General features: G+C 37.7%; 1 protein-coding gene across 1 annotated transcript in view; it reads left to right on the forward strand.

Annotated features, from left to right (window-relative positions):
- The first annotated feature begins 279 nt into the window (after positions 1 to 279).
- Positions 280 to 18,801, forward strand: part of ANTXR2 (ANTXR cell adhesion molecule 2) — a 162,464-nt gene continuing 143,942 nt past the window's right edge. Inside the window, exons 1-4 of the mRNA XM_060147961.1 lie at positions 280 to 1,054; positions 1,708 to 1,779; positions 3,850 to 3,921; positions 18,526 to 18,607. Of these exons, the coding sequence (XP_060003944.1) occupies positions 903 to 1,054; positions 1,708 to 1,779; positions 3,850 to 3,921; positions 18,526 to 18,607 (378 nt within the window). The 5' untranslated portion in view covers positions 280 to 902. The remainder of the gene's footprint in view (positions 1,055 to 1,707; positions 1,780 to 3,849; positions 3,922 to 18,525; positions 18,608 to 18,801) is intronic.

An 18,801-nucleotide genomic window follows, 5' to 3' on the forward strand; every position in this document is an offset into this window, starting at 1 on the left:
CTCTGCACAGCTGCTGAAATAGGCCGAGGCTGCAGGATACATGGAGATGTTTAGTTTCTAGAGGACATCTGTTTTTCTAAACTACTTATCCCCTTTCCAAAAACTGACAAGCGTTAGTCATCTTCAGCTCGGCACGAACCCACGAGCGTGCGTGTGTGTGGCTCGGCGGCCTTCGGATCAGGCCCCGCCCTCGGGCGCACACTGACACTGCGGGCACCCGGCCAGATCGCGCTTTTGGCCTGCTGTGAGTGGCTTCTCCGGAGCCACCAGTCCCGGGGCCAGTTCAGCCTCCTCCCCTAAAGGGGACCGCCCGGCTGCGCTGTGCCGGAGTGGAGTACGAGGAAGAAAGTTTGGAGTGCAGAGCGGAGTTGGGCCGCCGGAGGAAGGGAACCAGAAGAGAGGGGTTTCCAGTCCAAGTTTGCGCGGCGGCGGCCGCGTCCCGGGGGTGCCTGTCCCGCTTCGCGCTGCAGCAGCCGGAATCGAGCCCTCCCGGCGGACTGGAACTCTCGGTCCGGGTTCCAGGCGGGCGCTAGAGGCTCGACCAGAGGCCGGGGAGGAACTTCTCTTGCAAGCTGTCGCCGAGGGCCCTTATTGTCTGCAGGAACTCTCCGGAATCGGGAGGGGGAGGACTGGATCGCTCTTCCACTGGGATTCGTCAAGAGTTCCGGCGGCAGCTGCGGCGGTTGCGGAGTCTCCCTTTGTCCTCCTAGGACCTCCCTCCTTCCCGGTCTCCCTCCTTCTGTCAGTTAGTAGGTCCTGCTGACCCAGGCGCCGGCGCCCTAGCTGCTCGCAACCCCCCACCCCAGGGTGCGTCCCTGGTAACTCCTACCACCCTAGCGTCGCCACCGAGTCGAGCAGAGGGGGCTGTGAGCAGGAGGGAGTCGCAGACCCCTGGCCGCAGGATGGTGGCGGGGCTCTCCCCGGCGCGCAGTCCCGGGAGCTGGCTGGTCCCCGGGCTGTGGCTGTTAGCTCTCAGCGGTCCTGGGGGGCTGGTGAGCGCCCAGGAGCAGCCCTCCTGCCGTGGAGCCTTTGATCTCTACTTCGTCCTGGACAAGTGAGTGCGGGAGGGAGATGCAGGGTCTTCTGGTGAGAGTGGCACTGGGTAGTGAGCTGTGGCTGGGGAGGCTGAGATGTATGTGCGACCTGGGGAGGGGTGTGGGTAACCTGGTGATGGGTGCCCTGTTGCTATCTCTGTCCGAAAAGCTAGCGCTTTCGGATCTTTGCGGGCTGCGGGGTGATAGGAGGATCCCTGAGCTGCTAGGCTCGCTGGGAGATGGGTAGTCACTGCTGGCCAGTTGTGGAGTTTCTTGGGAAATGGGAGTGCGGCCACTTGGGATAGCCTTCTGCGACCCTGTAACCCAGACAAGACTCTTTCTCGGCCCCTCTGTCCTCAGCGCCTCACGCTGGCTAGAGTTTGCCTGGTTTTATCCTGATCACAGCGCTTTCATTGTAGCTAGGCAAAGTCTAAGGTTAACATACCCAGTGTGGTTTACGTTTCCTTCTAAGGAAAGCTGTGTTTATTTTGAAGAGCTGGGATCCTACTCCAAACAATTAGCAGGCAGGTGGTCCCTGAAGATGGGTTGACTTCCTAGATTCTCGTAGCACCTAAGTTTCAGATGCTGACGCTGTTACTTTGCTTGAAGAAGAGATCAGATTAGGCCCCAGTAAATGTGTTGCTTTTATGATCAGTTCAATTTCCTTTTTCAGGTCTGGGAGTGTGGCAAATAACTGGATTGAAATTTACAATTTTGTCCAGCAACTCACAGAGAGATTTGTGAGGTATTTCTCCCACTTTCCACTTCTAAGCAGGGGAGTTTAATGTGGAGGGAAGTTGGAAACCATTTGCAGGGAAAGTTGATTTTCCCTGAAATGTTGATTTACTGAAATGTTGATTTTTAAGTGCCTCAAGGTCTTATCACACACATGCTGTTATTAGGACAGCCCTTCAGTTGTTGAGGGCTTTTTTCATCTGGATCCCAGAAACTTGGCTCAGGCTCTGGGGAAGTATCTTCAGATACAATTACAAATGTCTTTTCCTTTCTGAATTTTCATCTGTTCTGAATTTCAGTTATGCTTTCTCATAATTTACCACATTAAAAATTTTATGCTAATAGTATCCATAACATAGTTTCCTTTCCATACAATTCTTAGCATTGTTGAGGTCCTCATTAAAAAAATAATAAGTGTTGGTAAACTTCAAATGAACACGTTAATAACCCACTACCAGGAAAGGCACTTGTGTGTGTTTAAAGAAACGACTTGTGTTTACGCAATATGTGGGCGTGTGGCTGGTTTAAAATTTAACTGTTCTATATATGCAATAAGCCTTACTAGGAAAGATTGGTTTCTCTCCTATAAAAAGCATAACTGCTATGAAATCCAGCTTACTCTCTTATTTAGAGGTAACCAGGAATTAGTGGCATCCCTATTTAAAAATAACCTTAGGACACTAGTCTTTTGAGGCTTTTTTTTTTCTCCTTTTTTTTTTTCAGAAGAAAAAATGCAATGAGCAAATGCAAGTTTATCAAGATAATGGAAAGGACATGAAAAGGAGCTGTATCATTAAATATTGCTTCTTTCAGTCTTGTTAGCCCAAATGTTTTCTGTAAAACAGGCTTGGATGATCAAAACATTTTGAAAGTCATGTTGCAAGTAACTTCAAACAATCTGTAGAGGCCTAGGCAATCCTTGCTTTTAGTTATTGGCAGCAGTAAGTTTATCCCTATAAAAATGTATGCTTGTCCATGTTTAATCATCAGTCTCCTGCTTAAGAAGCCAAGTATAACACTCATTTCTGGACAAGGTCTGAGGTAAACTTGTCTAGGAGAGAAAAATAAACAAGGCCCTATATCCTTAAATGTCAAAGGCAGAAGAAAGAGTTGTTTATAAATTTTCTGATTTAATCCAAGAGTGTGCAGAGTCCCATAAATTTTGATCAAAAGCAGTGGGTCATTTCAGTATATTTCTAAGAAGTGGGGCTCTTATTTGGTCTGGTTTACAAATTGGAATTCTATAATACACAGTTCTCTGGTTCAAGTTTAGTTGCTCAGTTACTAACCAACAGTGCATTGTAGGAAGTAAATAAAGGGTGACTGCTGAAGAGAATGACTTTTCAAATATGTATAACCCTTTGATATCATTCTGCTCTTCAGTTTGTAGGTCTTACTTTCACATCTTCAGTTTCAGATCTTAGTAAGAGTTGCATAGAGTGTCTTCGAAACTAGAACCATTCTGTGAGATCAAGGCTTAAAGCTTAAAAGGTGTAGCTAACCAGGGCAGTTGTTGCCAACTGGAGTGTGATATTTGAGACTTGGAAAATTGAAAATGTGATTTGTTCTTCTGTTTCACATTGCCCATGACACTCTTTAAGTAATCTTACTTCAGGATAACTTCTGTATGAACTCCTTTTCATAGCTGTGGTAATTAAATCAAACGGACTGCTCTCCAGCCCTAAAATTGCTAATGATAATCACGCTGAAGGGATTGGCCTCCTAGAAGGAGATGAGATAGAACATCAAAGGAAGAAGCACTTTCTACCAAAAAATTTTCCATTGGCCTACAATTCATCTTTCTAGTTAGCCGCTACCTAAACAGTCCTATGGGTCAGGGAGGAGTGCTTGAGTGCTGAGAAGCACTGACTAAATCCAAAATGACATATGCAGTAATGTTGAGCAGAGTTAAGTGTATCTGGAACTTAGGATGTGTAAATGGAACTTAGGGAGTTCCATTTAAAAGAAGCCTGAACCATTCAGTGAGACTGATTTTAAATGAGACTCCCTAGCTATACATCTGTATTATATCAATATTTCTTTTAAAAATGTTTTAACTGCCTCTTTTCTTATTTTGCAGCCCTCAAATGAGATTATCTTTCATTGTGTTTTCTTCTCAAGCAACCATTATTTTGCCATTAACTGGAGACAGGTTAGTGCATTATCGTTTCACTGCAGGCTTTTAGTAGAGACTAATCTTAAAGGAATGATTGATATTTCCAAGTGGTGATTCAGGCCTCTCAGTGGAATCAAGCAAGTGCACAGACAATTTCGTTCTCTTCACTAATAGAGGGAAAAGGAGGTATGAATAATATAAAAGAGGAGGTAATCTGAAAATCGATATCATTCATATTGGCTGTGGAATGTACAATGAAACCCGTATCTCTGCCTTAGTTGTGTATTTACTACCTCCCACTTTTCCCCCTCTCTGTTACTGTAAGTAGTTCTACATCTTTCATGTTTAGATGTAATATATTAATCAACCAGGAATTGGAAGAATTTTAGGGAGGAGAAAGATATGGATCCATTTGGATAATCTACTAGATTGAGCAGACGTCCTGAATCTCCAGTCTTACTCTGAGGTCCACTGATGCTGAATATGTTTACCTTTATAAAGGAACTTGCTTTCATTTTCGTGTGTGTGTGTGTGTGTGTGTGTGTGTGTGTGTATGTATTTTTATTTTCCCAAACCAATATCATAGTATTTTATATGACCATTTCTGTGTCATTTGGACCCATCACTGTGGCAAGTTAGAAATAGTCTTTGACATATTTTAAAGAGTGGTTCTTTCCATAGTGGGAAGGGAGATTTTCTACTTCATGTTTATGTCTACTTCATTTAACACAAAGTATGCAAGATAGTTCTTGCTCAATTCTTGTTGAATAAATGAATGGGTTAGTGTTATTTTGAAATCAAATTTCTCCAAATTGTAGTTTTAGCAAGGGAGGCTGTTGTATCTTTTTTCACATATGTGGATTTCTGAAAAGTTTTGTCTTTAAAGTTTTTTTTTTTTTTTTTTCCTTTAAAAATGTCAAGAGGGCTTCCCTGGTGGTGCAGTGGTTGAGAGTCTGCCTACCGATGCAGGGGACACGGGTTCGTGACCCGGTCCGGGAAGATCCCACATGCCGCGGAGCGGCTGGGCCCGTGAGCCATGGCCGCTGAGCCTGCGCGTCCGGAGCCTGTGCTCTGCAACAGGAGAGGCCACAACACTGAGAGGCCTGCATACCGCAAAAAAAAAAAAGTGTCGAGAAAGCATAATATTTAAAGGAACTCAGGGAGATGACATTTAAAATTCACATAATTGATTTGGAAAATCAATCAAACTTCTAATTTCTTTGTGCTTTAAGTTTTACTTTTCCTGGAGAGGAAATCTCTCTGTAGGTGGGGAGTCCATCTTATGACCTCAGTCTCCTCATTTATATTTCCTCTCATACATTTTTATGTGCATCTGGGTCTCATCAAGGGCCAGAGCAACAGTAGTCCCTAACAACCCATATACAACAGCTTTTTATACCCATTGATATAACAGTCCTTGCCTTCATGAAAAGAAGTTTTCTCTATTGCCCAGCTTAATTTCCAAAGAAACAACTTTTGATTCAGCCTATCCATTAGGACAAAAAAAGAACCAAGTTAACATTTATGGAGTATGTATAGAGAAAAGGATTTAGAATAATGCCAGACACACAGTAGACTCTCAGTAATTGTCAGCTGCATACATTGTGCCGGGTTCTCTGTTAGGTACTTTACATGTGAATCCTTCAGCACTTTGATAAAGTATAGTCACAGGTCGGCAAGATTGGTATTGCATAAACATGCATGGAAACGGTTTAAATCATGTTCATCTCAACTAGAGATTCTTCCCTTATCATTGGTTGAATCTGATGGGGAGAGGTTAGAATGGGATAAAGAAGCTTCTATTTCAAAAGGCAGCGTAATGTTGCACCTAAAATTTGCTGAACCCATTTACTTGCCAAATGGTCATGGACAAGTTACTTAACCTCTTTATGCCTCAGTTTTTTCCATTTATATAATGATGATGATGGTGGTGGTGATAATAATAATACCTACTTCATAAGATTGCTGTAAGAATTAAAGTCAATGAATGTGGAGAATGTAGGACAGAGTCTGGCATATGTGTATTCAAGAGATGAGGGCTTTTATGTTGCTATTACTATTATCTGCAGCTAGGGAGTATGTAGTATTTTAATGATCAGGAGGAATTATGCTTATATAAAGGGATTATTATCCTGCTTGAAAGGATTTATAATAAAATTCCAGGAGGAATTTTAATAATGCTACTTGCACTTTTTTTTTTCCCCAATATAGTTGGCTCCTCTGGTTCTTTTTAAATAGAAATAAGTTCAGTTTTAACAAATTGCACGATTTGGCACGTTGCATTACTGTGGGGTGGCAGGATGTACACTGAGAAGGCCTGGGTTAGAGCTCCAGTTTTGCTACTTACTGATTAGAGACTTGGGGTAAATCATCTACTCAGTGTGTCAGTTTTTATGTTTATAAACTGCAGACATAATCTACCATGTTTTCTTAAGAGATTTGTGAGGATCAAAAATAAGACAACGCATAGAAAAGTTTTTTGTATATCACAGAACAGTCTGCCCTAAAGGATTATTTTCTAAACCTAGTTTTTCTTTTACTAATTTTATTTAATTAAATCAATGACTTTTCAAATTTCTATGGTCCTCTATATTTGGATATAATGTCACTTTTCGTCCATTATACAATTTTAAGTGTGTAGAAACCATTCACATATTTAGATGCAAGATCACTGAACAGATGTTTCCACAACTATTGGGGATCCTTGTTTCAAGAGCCTAGAATTCTATGTATAAACTTTCTCGATGTCACACTAAGAGATCTGAGTGCATGGAAAATGCAAAGGTCAAATATAGCAGGTTTCACAATTTTGGTTCTATTACTTATAATTCGTCAGTACCTTGGTAAATATGAGAAGTACCTCTTTCATGTTTCTCAGAGTGTTGCTAAATATTTTCAGTAGAGATGAAGCAAGATTGGAAGACAGTAAGTCCTTGCAGTAGGGCTGTGTCTTCTGTTAAGGTTTCAGCATGAATTTGGTACTATGTAAATACATGAATAGAATAATACACATGGCAAGAAATGATCAGTTATGCATTTTATATACTCATGATTTAAAAATATTATTATTTTGAATAATTCAATTTGAAACACTCTCTTTTTTTCTTTTGCCCCCATGATTTTTATCTTCCATATATCTGTTAGTCCATCCATCTACCTACCTACCTACCTGCTTTGCCTGCCCTATCTGTATATGATGTATTGAGCATTGTAGACTCTGGAGGTAACACAAGGATGAATAATCTATGTGACAGTAGGGGGCTGTTTGTGTACACAAACACATACACAAACACATATAGCTCAGGGCTGTATTATAGGATCAGGTAAGAGGAAAGTGCTGACTGTTGATTCAATATGGAAATATCCAACCTCTCAATATTAGAGAATTTGAATCAGGACTAATTTTAAAGGATATTCTTAGCTATTGTGTTGGGGGTAGTGAATTATGCTTAGTTCTGCTTAATGTAATCTTAATGATGTAAAAGTGAGTTAATCGAAAACATTTAGTGAACAATTATTATGTGCTAGATATTGTGCAAAATGCTTTCCATTCATTACTTCACTTAACCCTTATATCAACTCCATGTAACACATACTGTTATCTCAACTTTATAAATGAGGAAACTGAAGCTGAGAAAGGTAATGTAACTTGTCCAAAACACACAATTAATCAGTGGTAGGCAGTATATTAGCCAGAATGGTCTCTTAAAGCGTAAAGTAGGTCATGCCCCTCTTGTGCTTAAGACAATCTAACGGCTTAGGATAGAAAGCACACATTTCCCAATGGCCTAAAAGCCCTACCTGCTTGCTCACCCAAACCCTTCCTACAACATTGTATGCCATAGCTTTGTATACTGGCCCTCTTTCCATTCCCTGAAGAGACCAACCTTCTCTCTGCACTAGCAGTTTTGCTCTTTGTCTGCCCCAGATCATCCCCTGACCAGCTCATGCTTGTTATTGAGGGCTCATCCCACGCATCACCTCCTTTGAGAAGCCTTGCCTCACCATCAGGTGTAAAGAAATCCTGCCTCACCTCCCTGGTAACGTCTCACAATACTCTATTTAGTTATCACTTTTTGAAATTGTTCTGTTAATCAATTTATTTTATCTCCATAACCCTAATGTAAACTGCATGAGAGCAGAGGGGTCCTCTTTGTCTTGTTTACCTTCACCCATATATCTAACACCTAGAACAGGGCTTGGCCCATAGTAGATGCTTGTAAATATTTGTTGAATGAATGATTGAGTTGGTCTGACTCTAGAACCTGAGTTATTAACTGCTATCATATATTTTCTCTCCTTGAGAGGTGATAAATGATGACTTATATTTGCTAATTTTCTCATTTTTATTGTTATAGATCAGTTACGAACATTTCCAACTCTCTTTTTGATATAATTGTCCCCAAATTGAAAAAGTCATATAATTGTTTGACCTGAGAATAATAATCAATTACTTAGGAAAAAGTATTCCTTAGGCAAACTTGTGGGAAATTAAAGAGAAGTCGTTTGATTAAATTTATATGAAAATTTAAATAATATACACATTTCTATTATTTGAAAGGATTTCTTCTAATTCCTTTAAATCTGAATTAAAAATTTACTTGTGATAAAATAGTCTTTTATAAGAGTTGGCAATTTATAAATTGGTTCATTCATTTTGCAGTGAAATTTGTCAGTATCTGTAAAAGTTTAGAAGTCTGTTATCAGCAATTCTACTTTTTAGGACTATACCCTACTGAAATACTAACACCAGTGTGCAAAGATAGGTATGTGCAAAATTAAATACTGCAGCATTGTTCATTATAGTGAAAATTGTAGTAAATCTAAATGCTCGTCAATTGATGATACTATAATAAATTTAGACATAGAATGGGATACTATACAGTCATTCAAAGAATTGGAAAATCCATATATATCACCATGAAAATATATCTAAGATATACTAATTGAGAAAAGCAAGTTGCAGAATACTCTGTTAAAGATGATAAATCAAAACAAACCAAAAATTTACCTGTTTTTATGGTGTGTGTGTGTGTATAATAATGAATGCATGGAAAAAAGTCTGGAAGTTGAGCAACAAGTTGCTAACAACAATATTGTCTTAGCAGTGAGATTCAGGGTGGGGAGAGCCTTCATGTTTTTAATTTCCATACATCTAGGTTATTCAATTTTATTTCAATGACAATGTAATACTATTATTAAACAAATATTTAAATTAAAAATAAATGTTATTGACTTCTGTAGCCAGAGACAGCTATTTTGGAATCAAAATGGAACTCAAGGGTTGGAAAGAGTAAGCATTAGGAATAGAGCATATTCAGCTGTTAACTTGGAGGATCCTGAAGGCTCCTTGTTAAAATGAAAACACCAGGATTGGACTTTGGGTCAGAAAGACATAGGAGCTGTATACTAGCTGTGTGACTTTGGACAAGTTATTTCACCTCTTGCTGCCCAATTCGCTTGTCTGCTAAAAGGAGCTAATCATTCCTACCATATAGAAATGTTGGGGTGATAAAATGCATGCAATGCATGAGAAGGCCTAATTGATGACTGGTTGGAAAGGAGACTGAGGTTGAAATGGGATTTGGAGGTTATCATTGTTCTGCACCATCACCATCATGTGCCAGGGTTCTAGCAGAAGTTTGGAGAAGTCGAGTGACTTTGCTCAAAGTGACACAGCTAAGGAGTCAGAGCCAGAATTCACACCTGGGTGTGGCTCGTGAGCGTGACTACCTAACCACTGCACTGCCTCAGACTCTCTCTGTTCCCCCCTTCTCCAGTTTTCACAATTAGTCAGAATTGTCATAATTCAAAGACATATTCATCCTCTAAATGTATTCTGTTCTCTTACAAACCAGTGACTCAGTGAGAGGAAGTGACTCTATTGTTTTTGTTTTGATTCTATTAGGGAACTAATTATTCCTGTTTAGAAAAGTCAGTTTTGGCCACACGTTTGGTAATCCTGAGAGGTCTGGGCATGGCAGCATCTTGGATTCTGGTTGTGCATATGTGAACAGTTACTTTCAGTGAAGTCCCATATCTGCTTAATGAGTGTGTTCTAGAAAATTAAATACATTGTTGCTTGTGCCTGGAAGACAGTCCTGGCACACTGAGGTGGTAAAATGCAGAGGTTGGTTTCTCATGGCCCAGCAAGGCATTGAGTGGGGACATGGAGTATAAGCATTCAAGATACAGCAGATGTGAACTTTGGATGTGATCTGTGTACCACACTTTGGCAAGTGTAGACTAAATTGGAGAAAAAATTTTCACGAACCCAGATTGTGTGGGGCATTTTTTAAGCAGATATTTTTGAATCTAGGACTTTACCTTGGATTCATCGGTCTGGAATCTGGACCACAGAGACCTTGGCATATATTGGCTTTAGAGTGACATGTTAAATAAAGAATAAGCAAGTTTTTATATAAAGTACAAGTTACTAAGATGTAACTTGGGATGTATTAGAAATGTTTGTGTCTGGAAAAATCATCTTTTACTCTTTTGAAAACTTTAAAAAATTTTTAAGTTGAGGAGCTAGTAGGGAATAATTTTTTTTTTTTTGGCAATTTGTCCTTCATACATACGTTGTATAGCAGTATATAATGACGCAATTAAATAGACAGCTAGGATGGGTATAGTATTTGAATGAATGAACAAATTTTCCCACATGTAATTTTTCTAATTTTGTCAGACTGATTAATATTGTGGTTTATTAATGGAAGGAGACAAAAGTAGTAGATAAAGTTCATTGAGCACTTACTATGTATCAGACATTTTGCTAAATGCTTTACGTAATAGCTCAGGTAAAGTACAATGCTAAGCGGATTCTAAATCATTTCTATAGACATGAATAACATCTTGAGAACATTGTTATGTTTCATATTTTACTCAACCAACTAAGTTTTACCTTCCAAGAGAAATTTAATTATGTTATGTAACTAATTATAAAATTCTTGTGTATTCCTACGTTTTGTTTGCAGTTTTGTTCATTTCAAGGACTAATATTCTCTTGAGGATAAAGAACAGAATTGACCTATGATATAAATACCTATAGCATTTATGATTATGCAGTTATCTAAATTGGCATTTGATAGCGTAGCTGCATGAAGCTTTTAGCTTTTCTGATAGATTGCTCTTCTGTGACCTCCAATGAAACACAGAATACATACAACATATATGCATACATGTGTATACATGATTATATATGTAATATGTATAATATATATAATATATGTGTATGTAAGTATTTTTTATTTAAATATATAATTTAAAAAATCTGGGTTGGGCCTATGGCTTACTAAATTTAACCAATGGAATGCAGCAGACATGAACATGAAACTGAGCCTCCAATAACAATTTGCTCACTGCTCTTCCAGTCTTTACTGTCAGTCTTCTCAAGGTCATTTATCTTTTACCTTAGTCACAATTTCTATTTTGGTTATCTATTACTGCATAATAAACCACCCTAAAATTAGTGGTATAAATACAATTTATTGTTTCTCATGATATTGTGCATTGAATGTGCAGTTCTCATGCTTCCCATGTTGTCAGCTGGGAAGCTGGAATGGCTAGAAGAGTTGAAATGACCTCACCCAGGTGGCTCGCAAGTTGGTGCTGGTGCTGGCTGTTGTCTAGGAGCTCAGCTAGGACTGTGGACTGGAGTCTCCATTCTCCTCCATGTGGCTTCTGCACATGGCTAGGTTGGGTTTCCTCCTCTGCATGGTGGTCTCAGGATAGTTAAAGTTTTTATATGGCAGCTAACTACCAAGGGTACAAAAAGGAAACTCCCATGCCTTATTAAGGCTTAGGCCTGGAGTTGGCACAGTAATCATAGAAAAGCACCCCAAAACTTAGTGGCTTAAACAACAATTTTGTTATCTCTCACAATTCTGTGAGTTGATGGCTCAAATGGAAGGTTTCTCTGTCCCATATGATGTTATCTGGTGTGCTATAGTCATAGAGGGTGGTTGTTGATTCTGAAGCACACCTAGAGCTGGAATAACTTGGTTCTCCTCCATGTGACCTCTGCATGTGGCATGGACTTCTCACAGCATGATAACTGGGTTCTGAAAGAGCATTCCAAGAGCAAGTATTATAAGATGAAGGAAGCAAAGTCTCTAGTTCTCTTAAGGATTGGACCCAGCTGTCTAAGAATATCATTGTTCTATTGCCAAGCAGTAACAGGGCTGGGCCAGATTCAAAGGGATGGGGGATAAATTCCATCTCTTGATGGGAGAGTGGGCACATATAGAATGGGAAGGAATTGATGGAGGTCATAGTTGGAGATTATCTACCATAGTTTATCAGGAAAGTAATAATGAAATTCCAAAGATGAATCTCTTTCAGAAATAAACAAGCCAGCTTGGAGAAAAATAAAATAAACCTTGTGTGTAACCAAAATAACAAAGTAGATTGGTAATTTTGGCACTGGTCTTTAGATTTTGGTGTAACCCATAACCTATGTCAGCAAATTTTGACTGACAGATTTTATTTACTTTTATTATTTATTATTAGCCTCTCACTCTCATTTCTCTTATTCTTTTATATAAATTAAAACTGTTTATTAGTAACATTAATACTTTCTCTTTTGTTTTTATTATTTTAATATTAACATTATTTCCTTCTTGAGTTAGTTTAGAATAGATGGGCACATTTCCTTTTACCTTTGTGATTTTGAATAGTATTATTAAATTCAAACTCTCAAAGTCTTAAGAATTAATATGTAAAAATGTGAGAATTGAAGTTTTATTCATTAGAAATGACAATTTTCCTAAAATATTTTAAAATTGTGCTATAAAAGGAATACATTTTAGGATTGTTGGTACTCAAATGTTCAAGAGCAATACTGAATACTTGTGCATATGATTTGGAGTTTGTCTAACTTAATATAAAGTTTAAAAATTCTATGTGTTTTATGAGGGACTAGTGAGGGAAGTTCTCAAATGAGGCTCCCAACTATGATAAACAAAGCCGATAATTCCTACTTACATTCCCTTCTATGGGTAAGAGACAGGGGTACCGTGAATTGATATAGACAGTTGGTATTGATTATTGAACACCTAGGTGCCATTCAGTGTACCAACTATTTACATGTAATAGTCTCTTTAATTTTTATAACAACTCCACTACATAAGTACTATCAATATCCCCATTTTCAGATGGGAGAAATGCACGCCCAGAGAAGGTACTTAACTTACCAAAGTCACAAAGTTACTAAGGCTAGTAAGTGTTAGAGCTGGGAATTAAGGTGGCCAAGGCCCCATGCTTGACCTGTGGGTTGTGTTCATGGTTTGATATGTAATGAAAGAACTGAGGGTGAGCTGGCAGATGACCTTGCTCAGTCCCTGACACGTTATGTGTTAAAAGAACAATAACTAATATCTATGTGACACTCACTTTGTACCAGACACTTTATATGCATTAACTCCTTTGATTTTCACAGTAGCCCTGTGGAGTTAGTGTTGGTGTTACCTTTGCTTAACATGAAACAACTGAAGGATGCAAAGGTTAGATAATTGGCTGGAGCTCTCTGGCTCCAGAGCCTGGAGTCTTATCTATTGTGCCATCTGTTGCCTCAAATCCAGCCTGCCACCATTTATAGGTTTTCTAGAAGAGCAACATAGCAGTGCAGAGGACAAACTGTAATGAAGAGGGTTTGTTTTGGGTACTATTCACTTCCTTTCTCCTGTCTATCTCCTCTAACAGTCCTTCTGTACAGGTGCCCACTACTTTCTGAATGCTCAAAGCTGCCAAATGACATTATATTATAAACATGATAGTAGGCATCTAATAAATCTCTATGGAATGAGTGAATGAAAAATCCATTGGGACAGCCATTCTTATTTACATTTTATGGATATGGAAAGTGAACTCCAGGAAGTTAAATAAGTGCAGATGGTTACACGGTTTATTTGTTGCAGAACCAAAGTTTCAGTTCATCTCTGATTTACTCCAATCCCTGAGTCTTCCCATCTCATTCTGTAGCTTTCCATGTAATTCCTTTCTAAGACCTTCTCCTTATTAAAACTTCAGTATAACACTTTCTTCCCTCTTTTCTCTTTTCCTTTCTCCTCCTCCTCTCTGGATCTATATCAAATATTTTCAACCCTCAGTTTACTGAGCTTGCTCGCCTTGGAATCAAGAAGAAAGTAAACTGAGTGAACAAAATCCTACTAACAGGGGAGTGATGAATATCAACGATAACCACCATAGTAGCTGCAGCTAACTCAGTACTTATTATGCGCTGTTTAATCATCACAATGACCCCATGGCGTGGGTATTTTCATCCTTATCTTATAGATGAGGAAATGAGATTGGGCTTGGAAATAATCCATGTTCTCTCTGGCTATAAACCATATCATTCCAGAAACTGTATTTTACAGTTTAAAAGATTATCCTAGTTACCCCAAAACTCCTTTGATTGAAGAACTGACTGGAAAAATAGGTAAGGAAAAGAGCATTCCAACAAAATGGAAAGGTTTTAAAATTAGATTAGATCAGAGGTTCCTAATTCTGGCTGCACATTAGAATACTATGGGGAATTTCCAAAAAATACCCTGACCCCAGCACACACCAAGTGGATTAGAATTTCTTCCATTAGAGTCCAGAAGAGATTTTTTTTAAAAGCCCTTCAGATGATCCCAGCATCCAGCTCGAGCGAGAACGACACTACATCTGTAGAGATGGGTGTAAAAGTAGCTGTGGACTAAGCATGAGTCATTCTCATATCACCGTGTAGGATCACAGCATTCACATGTGGTAGGTGCTCAGCAAATGTGTGTAGACTGATTGACTGAAACCTGGAAAGAGCTTTAAAATCTGGAAAGTTAAGATGATGCTCATTGAAAAGTTCAGGTTAAATATACAGATATATTTATAAATGTATATCTTTAGTCACAAGTAGAAGGTACTTAAAATTATGCCTTAATTGTGCTAGTTGGGCAAGTCAGAATTTTCTGCCAACCATTTTATTATGCCACTATTTATAAAATACATCTTTATTTTAGTTATGACATCATGCACACCTTCCGCAGTCCCAAGTGTTCTATGGATGGAGAAAAGCCCTTGATGTGGCACAGTGCATGGCAGTTGTGGTTTCCTTCCCTTCCCTTCTCTTGTCTTCTTGTCCTGCTGCTTCCCTTTTATCTCTTCTTTTCCCTACTCAGCAGAGAAACTTGAGAGATACTAACAGAGCTGAAAGTGTTAATTTTATAGATTAAAAAAATGAGTCACTGTGTTTTTGTCTCCACCTCCCATCCCCTGCCTCATTCTCTCTTTTCAATCAACATAGTTATAAAGTCAAGAAGAGAGTTGATTAGTCCCCTGATGTTCAGCAACAACAAACAACAACAACTGCAAAACAGTAGTTTCATATCCTATTTTATTTGTTTAAATTCTGCCTCTTTCCAAAAAGTATTTGAAGCTACACAGAATACAATAACATTGCAGAAAATTAATAACATATAAAAAGAAAATTTAAGATCTTGGAAAAGAGGGTGTAGCAATATGATAACCATATGAACTTAGCAGAATTTTCTGAATGAGTAAGAAATTTATCATGGGGTTCCTGATAGGGCAAGAAACAGTTTACATAGCTGTAGTTAGCAGAAAGGAGGAAGTATATAGTGATCACTCAGGGATGGCAAAGAAACTTCTGCTGTGTGACCTCATAGGGGACTTTGTGTGTCTTGAGCAGCACCCTTAACGACAGCTTCACAACAAACACCAAAGTAGTTTCGATATTGCTGTTCCTCGTAGCTGAAGACATAACCCTGAAGCCATAAGACTCAGTGAAGCTGATCTTCTAAGATGATGTTGGATTGGAGCTGATCTTCTTAACATACCCATTTTTTTTCTTCTTTTATTTTTTATCATTTTCTCCCTTGCTTTCCCTTAGAGTTTTCTTGAAGTCACAGTATAGATGGATGAGTTGTGTTTTTCACCTGCTACATAATTTTGTTTCCCCCTTAGTTTACCATTTACTAATAGAGAAATTTAGAACTTATTTTTGGTTTCTTGGGATCCTTCAAAGACCCTATCTTGTTTCGGTTTCCATTTCCCATTTGGTGACACTTGTTGATGGAGGAGAGGCTGACAGATTATGTAGTTACTCTGGAAAGTGACAGACCAGGACTCAACGTATGTTGATGTTATTGGCTATGGGCAAGGAACACTTTTCCTCTTATGACTCTGCAGCTGTAAAAGTAATGATGCAATTCAGAGCAGCTTAGAATATTATGGTGGCAGGTATGGGTACACATAGAAAAGCAAGAGGTGCTCTGCTTCCTCCAGTGAAATGAGCCAGCAGAGACCTACCTTCCCAAACACTCTGAATCCCACATTTGGCAAGTTCTTTCAGCTTAGAGTCTTCTGCTGGTGTTGTCTGGTCCTCAGAAGTAATGATGAGCTGAATCTGAACTGAATGGAGAAGGGGATTTTCACCATGCAAAATTTGTTTGTGTAAACTTGGATTTCAGTTGTCTTTTTCATTTCTCTTTTGGCAGCAAACGTTAATGCTTGAGGACATGCTACCACTCAGTTTTGTGAAGTACCAAATATTTGGTTTTTATCTGCATTCAGACAGAATCAGTTTCAAGTTGTTTCTGTAGATATTAAAACATAAATATTTAGATAAAACAAGTTTATAAATTATGTAATTTACTCCATCATCTGTGGAATTATGAATTTTTTTCCTATGGTAGATTGAAAAATTTATTGAACACTTACTTTGTAAAAGGCATCATAATAAGTAGTTAGTGCAGAGTTGGGGGATACATTAAAAATAATAGACGTGGTGATAGTCCACTGTAAACTTCCAGTCTAGTTAAGAAGTAAAAAAATTAAATTAAATTCATTAAATTATTTTTAAGTAGAATGTTTTTAAGAAACAGAATTATTCAATGTAGTAAAAGTTGAACATGAATATGTTTGAGGCACCTTAGAAAAAAGAGTACATTGAAGTTAGAGATAGGTTCAGAGTAGGTAGATTTTAAACCAAGGATTAAGAGACAATCAACATGGGTTGGTAGAGATGACTGAATTAGGAAGGAGGAAGATTAGGATTATACTTTGAAAGTTGTCTTGTGTTATCTGGAAACTTCTTGAGATGGAGAACTTGTCTGATAATAATTTTCATTACAATATTAAAATAGAATCAATAAGTTACTTTAAAAATGTGAATGCAGCTCTGGTGAATTACTCATTTATTTCAAGTATTGGAAACACAACATTGCAGATGACAGAATAATTTTTTTTTACTATTTTTGACATTTGTTTTAATAGTGTATGATGTATACATATCATACACATATGTGTATGATATACTTATGTATGTATATACACACACAAATATATATATGTATATAAAATTTTGTGTGTGACCCCAGTAAGTTCCTTGATGTTCAGATAATATACTTTTTACAGTTAAGTTTTTTGTTTGTTTGTTTGTTTGTTTTAACTAGACATTGCTTATTGCTTTTTTTTTTAACATCTTTATTGGGGTATAATTGCTTTACAATAATGTGTTAGTTTCTGCTCCATAATACAGTTAATTTTTTAATCTATCATCCTCAGGAGTGTGGATGCTCTTCATGTTTTATTTAAAGCATTATACTTCAGTTTACCATATCATGACTTTTTTATTTAGAAAGATATTTTTTTGCTTCTATTTAAAGGCTAAAATTCTGAAAATAATATTTTTCAGATCTCTCCAGATCTTTTAATTTTAAAAAGAAAATTTGACTTTATTTTGGATTGTTTTTGCAACACTTGTATTTGTGTCTTAAGATTCTTGTGATTTATTTTCAAAGGGGTGTCTGGAATCTATATTTAAAAAACCTGAAAAATGAGTCTTTTACTTATACACACAAAATAGCTGTTAATATTGTAGTCATACTTTGCTTATACATACTCCATTGAGACAGCTAATTAGTCATGATGAGAAACATTATTCTATGATTTTTCCTCTTTTTCATTTATATTGTCTCTGTCAAGAACCATTATCATCCATCCGTTCATCCATCCAATCATTTATTCTTTCATTTGTTCATCGAATATATATTAAGTACCTACAATATTCAAGAGAATGAGCTGGTGTCTGGATGGGTGAGAAGAAGCCACAGAAGTGACTAGATCATGAGACTTTGGGAGACAAATATAGGAAATGTTAATTTCCATAAGTAAGGGTTAAGTAACATGCCTTAGGAATTTGCAGATAACACAGAACATTTCTGACTTGTAGGGGGGTGGGGTGAGTGCTGCAGAAATACTTTTTCACTTAAGTTGACCTACTCCATCCTTGTTTTTTTTGAATGCAGGAAAATGTTTTACTCCTCAGCATTTAGTAAAACAAATGTGATAGAAGATATCTGTTCTCAGATCAAAATGCCTAGAATATGCCTGGCTTTTTCAAGACATTTCACATTATTAGTACTTTTATTTTTTATGGTTACAATACAGATATTGTTAAATACTCATTAAAATGACAAAAAGTATGAGGAGCTTTCTGCCCTCAAAGCCCATGTTCTTTCCTTTCCTTCTTACTAAAGAAACTTTAGTTGCAAAACTGCCATGTTTTTTGAGAGGTTCTTATGATGATCTTTCTTCATTTTTCTTTTGTTTAATTTGATATTATATTATTTTCAGAGGCAAAATCAGTGAAGGCTTGGACAATTTAAAACGTGTTAGTCCCGTAGGAGAGACATACATCCATGAAGGACTAAAGCTAGTAAGTTCTTTTACATTTATGAGTATGGGAGAGGATGTTTTCTTACTCTGTAATGAAATAAATTATAACTCTCTAGTAAAACTCAAAGACCCCATTACATGTTTATCTTAAAATTTAAAAAAAATGCTTTTAGTTGTTCTAGGGATAAGACAGATAGAAAACATTTACCATGGTGATAAGAAAAGTTTGGTTGG

Source organism: Lagenorhynchus albirostris, chromosome 4 (genome assembly GCF_949774975.1).
Source record: "Lagenorhynchus albirostris chromosome 4, mLagAlb1.1, whole genome shotgun sequence".
Classification (NCBI taxonomy): Eukaryota; Metazoa; Chordata; class Mammalia; order Artiodactyla; family Delphinidae; genus Lagenorhynchus; species Lagenorhynchus albirostris.